The sequence below is a fragment of the Acipenser ruthenus genome, chromosome 15, assembly GCF_902713425.1.
Source record: "Acipenser ruthenus chromosome 15, fAciRut3.2 maternal haplotype, whole genome shotgun sequence".
NCBI classification, from domain to species: Eukaryota; Metazoa; Chordata; class Actinopteri; order Acipenseriformes; family Acipenseridae; genus Acipenser; species Acipenser ruthenus.
This window is the reverse complement of record NC_081203.1, coordinates 18,660,361-18,673,270: the sequence shown is the minus strand read 5'-3', so window position 1 is coordinate 18,673,270 and position 12,910 is coordinate 18,660,361. Positions and strand designations below refer to the sequence as shown.

Here is a 12,910-nt window from a genome sequence, read left to right as displayed (position 1 = left end):
GGTCTTTACTCTATTCCCATCATACATATATAGCAGACACTGTATATATAACTTTTACCCAAAATATGTCTTAAAAGCATAAACTGTATTGTTTAGAAGAAACCAGCTATTTAACAGGGAAATAGCTGGTTTATACAGTGCCTTGCGAAAGTATTCGGCCCCCTTGAACTTTGCGACCTTTTGCCACATTTCAGGCTTCAAACATAAAGATATGAAACTGTAATTTTTTGTGAAGAATCAACAAGTGGGACACAATCATGAAGTGGAACGAAATTTATTGGATATTTAAAACTTTTTTAACAAATAAAAAACTGAAAAATTGGGCGTGCAAAATTATTCAGCCCCTTTACTTTCAGTGCAGCAAACTCTCTCCAGAAGTTCAGTGAGGATCTCTGAATGATCCAATGTTGACCTAAATGACTAATGATGATAAATAGAATCCACGTGTGTAATCAAGTCTCTGTATAAATGCACCTGCACTGTGATAGTCTCAGAGGTCAGTTTAAAGCGCAGAGAGCATCATGAAGAACAAGGAACACACCAGGCAGGTCCGAGATACTGTTGTGGAGAAGTTTAAAGCCGGATTTGGATACAAAAAGATTTCCCAAGCTTTAAACATCCCAAGGAGCACTGTGCAAGCGATAATATTGAAATGGAAGGAGTATCAGACCACTGCAAATCTACCAAGACCTGGCCGTCCCTCTAAACTTTCAGCTCATACAAGGAGAAGACTGATCAGAGATGCAGCCAAGAGGCCCATGATCACTCTGGATGAACTGCAGAGATCTACAGCTGAGGTGGGAGACTCTGTCCATAGGACAACAATCAGTCGTATACTGCACAAATCTGGCCTTTATGGAAGAGTGGCAAGAAGAAAGCCATTTCTTAAAGATATCCATAAAAAGTGTCGTTTACAGTTTGCCACAAGCCACCTGGGAGACACACCAAACATGTGGAAGAAGGTGCTCTGGTCAGATGAAACCAAAATCGAACTTTTTGGCAACAATGCAAAACGTTATGTTTGGCGTAAAAGCAACACAGCTCATCACCCTGAACACACACCATCCCCACTGTCAAACATGGTGGTGGCAGCATCATGGTTTGAGCCTGCTTTTCTTCAGCAGGGACAGGGAAGATGGTTAAAATTGATGGGAAGATGGATGGAGCCAAATACAGGACCATTCTGGAAGAAAACCTGATGGAGTCTGCAAAAGACCTGAGACTGGGACGGAGATTTGTCTTCCAACAAGACAATGATCCAAAACATAAAGCAAAATCTACAATGGAATGGTTCACAAATAAACATATCCAGGTGTTAGAATGGCCAAGTCAAAGTCCAGACCTGAATCCAATCGAGAATCTGTGGAAAGAACTGAAAACTGCTGTTCACAAATGCTCTCCATCCAACCTCACTGAGCTCGAGCTGTTTTGCAAGGAGGAATGGTGATGTGCAAAACTGATAGAGACATACCCCAAGCGACTTACAGCTGTAATCGCAGCAAAAGGTGGCGCTACAAAGTATTAACTTAAGGGGGCTGAATAATTTTGCACGCCCAATTTTTCAGTTTTTTATTTGTTAAAAAAGTTTGAAATATCCAATAAATTTCGTTCCACTTCATGATTGTGTCCCACTTCTTGTTGATTCTTCACAAAAAATTACAGTTTCATGTCTTTATGTTTGAAGCCTGAAATGTGGCAAAAGGTCGCAAAGTTCAAGGGGGCCGAATACTTTCGCAAGGCACTGTAGATGAAACTCAATGTAATCATTCAAACATTTTTAGAATTATGTACAGTATATCATTCATGTATCACAAACTGGTTAAATCTGGTGACAGTCTTATTTTGCACAGACTGTGCCTCTTCAGTAATGTTGTGCTCAGTAAACATGCTTAAACACATCACTTCACCTATCTGCTTCAGCTAAGGCTACAGGTTGCCCTTGTAATCTGTTCAAACCCATTAACACCGCTGAATCAAGAGCTTATGGAGCTCAGTTAACAATAATCTAACAGCTGGACCAATTCAGTTTACCTCCCTGATGTGTAATTTCATGGAATAATTCACATATACACAGGTGCGGAGAATGAAAGGCACATAATAGCACTGAGACCAAGTGGGATTTTACATAAATCAAGGCAGCTACGGTAGATGGGGCTTAAGTAAAAAAAGCAGACCTCCATTTCCTCAAATTATACAACTGTATCATATCTGTACATTAAGTCAATAGATATACATTGTGGCTAGTGTAACAGTGGCTAGTGAGTTTATCTGTTTTGATGGTGTTTTGAGATTAGGTACCCTGCCTAATGTACAGAATAAAACCAACATCACAACATCCCATACCTAGAAACATAAAACCCCACCACAAAAACAGACAGGACTCTTACAAGTGCTGAAGGCATCAGCCAAAACTGGTCTGTTTCCCTCAGAATTAGAAACTCCAGAGCTAGTAAATGAAGGCCCAGGCCCGATGCAGGGGTCTCGGGTGGAGTTCAATCCCACTGCACCCCCAGCAGAGTACAGCTCACATCCCACAGCCTCTTCGCTGTTTCTTCATTCTTCCCTTAAGGAGCGACGAACGCAGGGCTGCAGTCACTGTTCAAGAAAACAAAGCACATTAGAAAACGTGACTCATCCAGTCTTAATCAACACACACACACAGCTCCTGTCCAGGATTCAGATTTAATTCTCCACACCTTTAATACATGGGAGCACCCTTTTTGTGATTAATTTATTATGAATTGTACCCTGAACCGCTGTAACCCACTTACCAATCAGTCTGCATTCAAACCACGTGTGCATGACTCACCCTGCACTCCACCTACCAGCACTTTTATTAGGTGAGCCACTAGGGGGCCCTATGTGGGCCTCATGTTACTGACTTTGAAGATAGGGCACTTTCTTATACTGTTGTTTCATGGCTACCAGTTACTAAACTGCTCTGTCATCTCTGGGAATTCCCTCTGTGTTGAGTACTACAGCTATGGCCAAAAGTTTTGTATCACCTACAATTTTAGGATTGAGACAAAAAAAACAAAACTGTATGAACATAATTTAGATCTTTTATTTAACATCATGCAATCTAATAAACTACAAAATGATATTGCAAGTGTCTAACGGAAGCCATAATAGTAGTGCAGTATTTCATGTTAGATTTTGAAATGTCACATTTTTCATTAAGTATATGAAAAAACAACAAAGCAGCATAAAATTCAATATGTTTACATAACATTATTATGAAGGGAGCAAAATTAGTTAACTATAGGGTGATGCAAACCTTTTGGACATGGCTATAGTGCTTGTTTCTTAGCTGCATTAAGAGTTGCAGTGAGGTGCTGCAGTGTGTGTGTATTATTATGTGTTTATTTAGCAGATGCCTTTATCCAAGGTGACTTACAGAGACTAGGGTGTGTGAACTATGCATCAGCTGCAGAGTCACTTACAACAACGTCTCACCCGAAAGACGGAGCACAAGGGGGTTAAGTGACTTGCTCAGGGTCACACAGTGAGTGAGCCAGGATTTGAACCAGGGACCTTCTGGTTACAAGCCCTTTTCTTTAACCACTGGACCACACAGCCTCCTTAACAGAGGTGCTGCTGTGTACAGTGTGTGTGTGTGTGTGGAAGGTTCCTGACCTGAAGTGTTTCCCCGAGACGTTCTCCAGCTCCTCTGCCACGGCACAGTAGATGTTGGTCTGCGCTCCCTCCCACGGGGTCTTGATGAAGAAGGAGAAGATCCTCCAGCTGAGGGCTATCAGTGAGGAGTGTCTGGCCAGCTCAGACTTCACAGAGCCGGGGTGCAGAGAGTTCACCGTCACCCTGGTTCCTGTGGAAGAGCATGGAGCACGGAGCACAGAGCACGCTGTGACAAGGGCTCACTTTACTTCAACGTTATAAGGATTTCACCAGAATGCATTCATTTACATTTTTTAGATAACTGCTAATGCATTGCCAAGTGTCTATTTGTTGTATGCTGTTTGAACCATGTTTACCTCTCAGTGAGGAATCATTCCTGGTCTATTCCTAAATAAATACAGTAGTCTGAGCTCTGGTACCTGCCAGGCGCTTGAACCATGTTTACCTCTCAGTGAGGAATCATTCCTGGTCTATTCCTAAATAAATACAGTGGTCTGAGCTCCAGTACCTGCCAGGCGCTTGAACCATGTTTACCTCTCAGTGAGGAATCATTCCTGGTCTATTCCTAAATAAATACAGTGGTCTGAGCTCCGGTACCTGCCAGGCGCTTGGCCAGCTCGCGGGTGAACAGCACGTTAGCCAGCTTGCTCTGGCAGTAGGCCAGCCCCCCCTCGTAGCTCCTCTCACTCTGCAGGTCGTCGAATTTGATTCGCCCGAAGTTGTGCGCTAGTGATGAGACGTTGATGATGCGGGCGGGAGCGCTCTGCTTCAGGAGATCCAGCAGAAGGTGAGTGAGGAGGAAGTGACCTGCAGACCACACACAACATGATTAATATCCATCAGTGTTATCCATCAGTTCTAATAAATGTGTGCACTACTGTACACCCCACAGGTACAGAATTATTATTATTATTATTATTTATTTCTTAGCAGACGCCCTTATCCAGGGCGACTTACAATCGTAAGCAAATACATTTCAAGTGTTACAATACAAGTAATACAATAAGAGCAAGAAATACAAGTGTGACAAACCACAATTCAATAATACAGCAGATAATAGTGATAGTTACATCAGGATATGATTAAATAGTGATAGTTACATCAGGATGTGATTAAATACAAAGTACTACAGATTAAACACTTGGCAGATTACAGTATTCTGAAGTACAGGATTAAATGCAGTAAAATAGGGGGCAGATAAGAGCAAAATAAAGCACATTACATGAAGGGTGATAGTGTCCCAGGATACAAACAGAGGAGTTCTACAGGTGCTCTTTGAAGAGGTGAGTCTTAAGGAGGCGCCGGAATGTGGTCAGGGACTGGGCAGTCCTGACATCTGTAGGAAGGTCATTCCACCACTGTGGAGCAAGGGTGGAGAAGGAGCGGGCTCTGGAGGCAGGGGAGCGTAGCGGAGGTAGAGCTAGTCTTCTAGTGCAGGCGGAGCGGAGAGGTCGAGTGGGGGTGTAGGGAGAGATGAGGGTCTGGAGGTAGCTGGGTGCAGTCTGGTCAAGGCATCTGTAGGCTAGTACAAGAGTCTTGAACTGGATGCGAGCGGTGATCGGGAGCCAGTGGAGCGAGCGGAGTAGTGGAGTAGCGTGGGCGAAGCGAGGCAGAGAGAACACCAGGCGGGCAGCAGATCAAACAATGCAAATATATTTGAAAACTACCCCAAACAATGACATTGGCATCTATAACTAATACCAAATAACCATAAATACCCAGAGGAGGAGCACTACAAGAGTGCGTCATACAGACCGATGTCTTTAATTAACACAGACATTAAAATAATACCCAGAGTTCTTGCCTTGAGAAAAGTGCTCCTATGATAAGTGAGACGCGATGCCCACACTGGGATGATGCATAGCTAAACAGAATTGGGCCTTCATTACATTTTGGGAACTAAAATCATAACTAACCTAAAACATTAAATTATTAAAACAAAAACTGAATAATTCTTGTTGAGATTCACTTTGTAGTGTTTTGTTTCAGTCATCACATCAAGGGCTGTAGTACAGGGGGCAGGTTGATTGGTACACTCTGCTGTGCCAGATGTACCTGGAGGGTAGACATGAATCTGAGAGCTCTACTGGGGTCACGGGGTGCTTTCAAGTTTTAAAAAGTCCCCAGGATATGACATGTGAAAAGGGAAACGCGAGATGTCATACCTGTATCAAGTTGCTTTTTAAGCAAGTTGTTTATTATTAGAAACAAACATACAGTATAATGTTCTGTAACACTTTAAGTCTTATGGGGGAACAGGTTTCATAACAACTGATTGTTTCTCTAGATATGTAAAACTGCAGGGCTCCCGAGTGGCGCATCCAGTAAAGGCGATCCACTTGGAGTGCAGGATGTGCTCTATAGTCTGGACGTCGCGAGTTCGAGTCCAGGCTATTCCTTTGCCGACCGAGGACTGGAGCTTCCAGGGGGTGGCGCTCAATTGGCCGAGCACCGCCTGGGGGGAGGGAGGGTTAGGTCGGTCAGGGTGTCCTCGGCTCACCGCGCACCAGCGACCCCTGTAGTCTGGCTGGGCACCTGCGGGCTTGCCCGAGCAACACTGTAGCTCTTGGGTGGCTGCATGGTGAGTCCGCAGTGTGAAAAAAAGTGGTCGGCTGACACACACACTTCGGAGGACAGCGTGTGTTCGTCTTCGCCCTCCCGTGTCAGGGCAGGGGTGGTAGCGGTGAGCTGAGCCTAAAAATAATTGGCCATTTCCAAATTGGGGTGAAAATAATAAAAAATAATTGACAACAACTAAATTTATTAAAAAAAAAAAAAAAAAAAAAAAAAACTGTGCTGGGAAGAACTGAACGTGTTGTTTCTACCATAAAAAACTATCGCAGTCTGGACAGCATTAACACACAGCACACCCTAAAATATTGTTGCAATAGACTTTTTTTGTTTCTATTGCATGAAACCTCAAAAACAGTATCAGTACACAAAGTGTTTCCCAGGAAAGCAGCACTGTTTTTACTTTTATGGGAACCCGGGGAATATACTCTCTTTCTCAATTTTGAGATGTATGTTGTTTTTTTGCCAAATTTAATGAGCCCATGTGCCTTCCTTTTTCAGTTCAAGAGCTTTATCAGCAGAGATTTCAAAGTAAGATCCCATGCTTTGAATGTGCCCCCACAGGTCAGGACTTCATGCATCCCAAAGCAAATTCATTTCATCAAATCAAATTTTAAATAAAGAGCACTTTGTCCCCAATACACTGAATAACCTCCTGATCAACATGCATACGAGGCGGCTCAGTGAATACCAGTTCTTATGCTTTCATCTGTATAACAAGCTATTCACTTCACATCATTTTATACTGTTCATTTAATGAAAACAAGTTTTCATATTAAAAACAATATACTGGTTTGAATTCATAATCTTAGTTTTATTTTAAATGATCTAAGAGAGAAATCTAAAAATAACACTGCTCTAAATCTACTGTGGATTACTTTCCACCCTACCTATGTTCTGTGATTTTAATCAGGGGTTGTATAAATCAAGGCAGGGTGAGTCATACAGTCAAGTTCGAGTCCTGGCTGTGCAATGCTGTCTTTTCTGGGGATTCCCGTGGGTTAAGGAGGCAGAAATCATCAGGGATGGAGGCGAAGCACCTGCAGGGCTGGATTTTATCCTCCGGGGGTTGGTAGCTCATTCACGTCCCTCTGGTAATGCAGATTACACAAACGTCTGTGTGCTGGGATTAAACACCCAAACCTTGACCTGTGCAGCAGTATTTGAACCCAGGTTTGCAGAGGTGAAAGGCTACTGAAAACGTATTGGTGTGCCACCCCCGGACCTCAAGGTCTTTGCTAAGAAGCTGTTTAGCATTTTCACATCAGACAAAAAAACAGGAGATTAAATACATATACCATAGATATCATACCCAGGTGGTTGACTCCAAACTGCATTTCAAAACCATCCACAGTGTGTGAATATGGGCACATCATCACCCCGGCATTGTTGATCAGGATGTGAAGCCGATTCTCCTCTGTGGAGACACCAAACAAAAGAGAGAGTCACAGCACAGTCCACACAGCTACTGCATTGCCATTCCTTCATTAGCTTGTTACAGGAATCGATGCGTGGAGTCAACAAGGATAAATCACCTTTTTCAAAAATGGATTCATCATTTGAGATATTTCCGTTCATCCATGTGAATGTTACAGAGTAAATATGTTCTGTATTGCCCTTGTAGATAGCTCTCTTAATAAGCATGCAGGGGGATTCAAAAATACAGTTTCAAAACTTCAGTAAGCTAATGAAAACAGCAGAAGACAAATACAGTCCACCTTTCTGTACAGGTTGTAATTTTATCAAGGGGTTAAGGCGTCATGAATAAACCAATCTAACTTCGCTCTAGTGGGTTTCTAGTGTCACCAGAAGCCCTTGATAAAATGTTCAGTAAGATGAACGGTATACCTTATGTTAGAAGAGAGTTTAGATCTTGAAATCTTTGAAACAATGAGGCATGAAGAAAAGGGCCAAGAGGAAATGTATTGTAGCCAGTAGGATTTCCTGGACTGCACCCTCTTACAGTGATGGTAGCTAACACTGTTAATCCTATTAGCTTCATAGGCGTCAAATGTGCAGTTTTGAGAGAAACACATGTTATAGCAAGCTTAGACTGAGGCAGACCTTTCAAGAAGTCCTCTGCAAACTGCTTTATGGAGCGGGTATCAGCAAGGTCCAGCCTCCTCACCAGCACCCTCTCACTGCCCGTTTCTGCACGGATCTGTGAGGCAGCAGCTTCTCCCTTCGATAGATCTCGACAGGCAATGATCACACGAGCACCTGCGAAGAACACAGTCTGCACTGTCAAACACACAGTCTCCACTGTCAAACACAGAGTCTGCACTGTCAAACACACAGTCTGCACTGTCAGACACACAGTCTGTACCACTGTCAAACACACAGTCTGTACCACTGTCAAACATACACAGTCTGTACCACTGTCAAACACACAGTCTGTACCACTGTCAAACACACAGTCTGTACCACTGTCAAACACACAGTCTATACCAGCTTCAAACACACAGTCTATACCAGCCTCACACACGCAATCTGTACCTCTGTCAAACAGTCTGTACCAGCTTCAAAACACACAGTCTATACTAGCCTCACACACACACAGTCTGTACCACTGTCAAACACACAGTCTATACTAGCCTGTGACAGGAATGGCTGACTGGTCTGACGTCACGGCAGAAGAAGGCACAACAATAACAAAAGGTATGGTGCAGTGGTGCGTGCGCCGTTTTATTTAAAGAATCCAAAAATAAATAAAATATTTAAACAAAAATAAACTTTGCGCTCACAGAGCTAAATAAAAGGTTTCAAACAAAAACAAATCACGAACACAAAATAACTGCAACACAGGTCAGGCTGGGCAGATTGCCTTCACTGTTCCTAAGTTTACTTTCTTTCTCTCGTTTCTCCGTCACTCCTCTCGCACACTCTCTCCTTCTGACACCCACCCCGAGTGACAACCACACCTTCTGCACGAGTTTTAATTATTACTCCTGGCAGAGGACGAGCACCGATCTCGCCTCTGCCAGGACACGTTTTAAAAATAAACAAAACAATAACACGGCGGTACGCCGTCATAAATATAATACAATAAAAATAAATAAACAATACAAAACAATCTGCACAGGGGCGGAGGATGAACCCTCGTTCTAAAAATAAAGACAATGTACAGGGCTGCTCGCCCTGTTACATAGCCTCACACACACAGTCTGTACCACTGTCAAACACACAGTCTATACCACAGACTGTCAAACACACAGTCTATAGTATACCAGTCTCAAACATGTATATTACCTATAATGTCTGCATCTTATATATTTTCCAAGTCCAGTTCACTAGCCCCTTACCCCTGCGCGCCAGGTCCCTGGCTGTCTCCTTCCCGATTCCTGTGTTCGCCCCGGTAATGAGCGCGGTCTTCCCATCAAGCCTGGCTGCTGACTTACACACTCCCCCAGCAAAATACCTCCTGCAAAGACAAACACATGTGTTACACTCTCCCAACACAATACCTCCTGCAAAGACAAACACATGGGTTACACTCTCCCAGCACAATACCTCCTGCAAAGACAAACACATGGGTTACACTCTCCCCAGCACAATACCTCCTGCAAAGACAAACACATGGGTTACACTCTCCCAGCACAATACCTCCTGCAAAGACAAACACATGGGTTACACTCTCCCCAGCACAATACCTCCTGCAAAGACAAACACATGGGTTACACTCTCCCAGCACAATACCTCCTGCAAAGACAAACACATGGGTTACACTCTCCCCCAGCAAAATACCTCCTGCAAAGACAAACACATGGGTTACACTCTCCCCCAGCACAATACCTCCTGCAAAGACAAACACATGGGTTACACTCTCCCAGCACAATACCTCCTGCAAAGACAAACACATGGGTTACACTCTCCCCCAGCAAAATACCTCCTGCAAAGACAAACACATGGGTTACACTCTCCCAACACAATACCTCCTGCAGACAAACACATGGGTTACACTCCCCCCAGCACAATACCTCCTGCAAAGACAAACACATGGGTTACACTCCCCCCAGCACAATACCTCCTGCAAAGACAAACACATGGGTTACACTCTCCCCAGCACAATACCTCCTGCAAAGACAAACACATGGGTTACACTCTCCCAGCACAATACCTCCTGCAAAGACAAACACATGGGTTACACTCTCCCCAGCACAATACCTCCTGCAAAGACAAACACATGGGTTACACTCTCCCAGCACAATACCTCCTGCAAAGACAAACACATGGATTACACTCTCCCCCAGCACAATACCTCCTGCAAAGACAAACACATGGGTTACACTCTCCCCCAGCACAATACCTCCTGCAAAGACAAACACATGGGTTACACTCTCCCAGCACAATACCTCCTGCAAAGACAAACACATGGGTTACACTCTCCCCCAGCAAAATACCTCCTGCAAAGACAAACACATGGGTTACACTCTCCCAACACAATACCTCCTGCAGACAAACACATGGGTTACACTCCCCCCAGCACAATACCTCCTGCAAAGACAAACACATGGGTTACACTCCCCCCAGCACAATACCTCCTGCAAAGACAAACACATGGGTTACACTCTCCCAGCACAATACCTCCTGCAAAGACAAACACATGGGTTACACTCTCCCAACACAATACCTCCTGCAAAGACAAACACATGGGTTACACTCTCCCCCAGCACAATACCTCCTGCAAAGACAAACACATGGGTTACACTCTCCCAGCACAATACCTCCTGCAAAGACAAACACATGGGTTACACTCTCCCAGCACAATACCTCCTACAAAGACAAACACATGGGTTACACTCTCCCCAGCACAATACCTCCTGCAAAGACAAACACATGGGTTCCTGCAGTAGTAACAGTGAAAACTGGTGCAACATGAAATATGCTACCAGTCACCATTACTCATGGTCTTGAGGTATAAACAGTTGTGCAGGTCTCCTCTTAAACAAATGCTAACCAAGGCTTTAAAATCTATGTCTTACCTCTCACTAGTTTAACAATATTCTTTTATCTAGGTGTATTATTTTGAGTTTAGCTTGGTCCCAATAAAAAGTTTCCCATAGTAAAAGCAGAGCACAGTGTAATAAAGCAAAAGCATGGCAAAGCCAGGATGAGCGTCCGAAAACCCAGAGAAGTATGGGAAAGCACTTTAAAAAAACATGGCAAACCATGGTCAATGCATAGCAAAACCATGGGGGGAAATGCAAAATGACTGTGCACGTTTACCAGGATAACATTTACAAAGGGGGGTTACGCAAACTCTGACGCCACACTATAAAAGCACTTGCTGTGCAGAAGGTATTACAACTGTATACATGTTGCCCGTTTTACTCGCAAATAGTTTCATATAGGTGTCATACTCATTGCTATTACTTTGCATATTCATATACAATAGTATTTTTATGTATATTATTGTATTGCTCCATTTCAAAGTTTTGTACTTATGGATGTACTGTATTTAAAAATCAAACCAGATGCTGTATAAGCGCCACAGAAAGCGTGTAAACATATTTTCTTGACGTAAACTGAAGCCATCTGTTTATTGGCTACCGCTGATCAGAGCACTTGCTTTAAACCAATAAAAAGCACAATTGTGATTTAGCTCCACCTCATGAGCCGATGAAAATCCACACCCATGCTTGTCCAGCACAGTTCAATGGAATGTAGAGTGCGTTAACACTGTGTTGATTTATACTGCAGTATTTTGTCAGCGCTCACACAGCCTCCCTGGATACACTACAGTAAAGAACACACGCCGACATTTCAGAGACCATGTCTGTCTTCTCTTATCATTTCCTTATCTAACTTACAGCAGTAAAAACCGAAGAAATGCATCAATCTATAACACACAGTGGCTGGAACCAGCACACAGTCTACTGGCAGCACTTTCTGAGGGTTCCATATTACCAGCACAAATTCTACTGCCAGTAAAAAACCATAAAAGACAGCTGACAGCAGTCTAACACCAGGGCTGAAGAATGACAAATAATTATATTTTTCTTGACTTTGAGTTTAGAGAAAGTGAAATGGGTAGTTATATTAAGAATGTGTTTTGTGCCGCTACTGGCAGCAGCAGAATCAGCTGCCTTAGTGCCAGTAAAAAAAACCTACTAGTAACATCAGCCATAACAATAATTAAAAGAAAATACATCACAGAAATTCATAGCACTCACCTGATGTATGGAGCCAATGCTACCGAAAGAACGACGACTATTGCGATGCTTCCAAACGTCATTAATATAAGCATTTTTATCCGGAGCAGGAACCGCAGTCAGCAGCTGTTTGTCTTGTGTTCTTACACCGCCGGAGTGCAGTGAACTGCGAACCTCTGTGTCAGCAATAAATGCGGCAATTGTAGTATTGCCTGCTGGGATACGTAATCTGCAAAGATTCTGAGAAAAGAAAATTGACGTGAAATAAATATCCAGTTTTAAGAGCAGATATTGAAGTATATTGCATTTCTATAGAGACATGGACAAAGGAATGAATTACTGTACGTTTATTTTTGCATTTTTAAAAAGAACATCCTTAATCGTATACTGGCACCAGTCCGATATATTTACTACAATGTGTTATGACCTCTATCACAAGTTAAGAAGTGGCCCCTGCATACACAGACCCTGTGTTACTCTATACTGGGGACTCATTAAAATCATGTATTCCTTTCTTTTAGGAGTGACACTACAGCTCCCAGAACACATTG

The 12,910-nt window shown here is 43.1% G+C and overlaps 1 protein-coding gene across 1 annotated transcript; it reads right to left on the bottom strand.

Moving 5' to 3' along the window:
• Positions 1-1,611: 1,611 nt before the first annotated feature.
• Positions 1,612-12,856, bottom strand: LOC117422035 (retinol dehydrogenase 12-like). The gene is made up of 7 exons (XM_034036644.3): positions 12,381-12,856; positions 9,510-9,628; positions 8,272-8,427; positions 7,520-7,624; positions 4,234-4,443; positions 3,637-3,826; positions 1,612-2,595 (listed from the first exon to the last, which is right to left on the bottom strand). The coding sequence occupies exons 1-7, from the start codon at positions 12,452-12,454 to the stop codon at positions 2,565-2,567; spliced, it is 885 nt and encodes a 294-aa protein (XP_033892535.3). The 5' UTR covers positions 12,455-12,856; the 3' UTR covers positions 1,612-2,564.
• Positions 12,857-12,910: the final 54 nt, after the last annotated feature.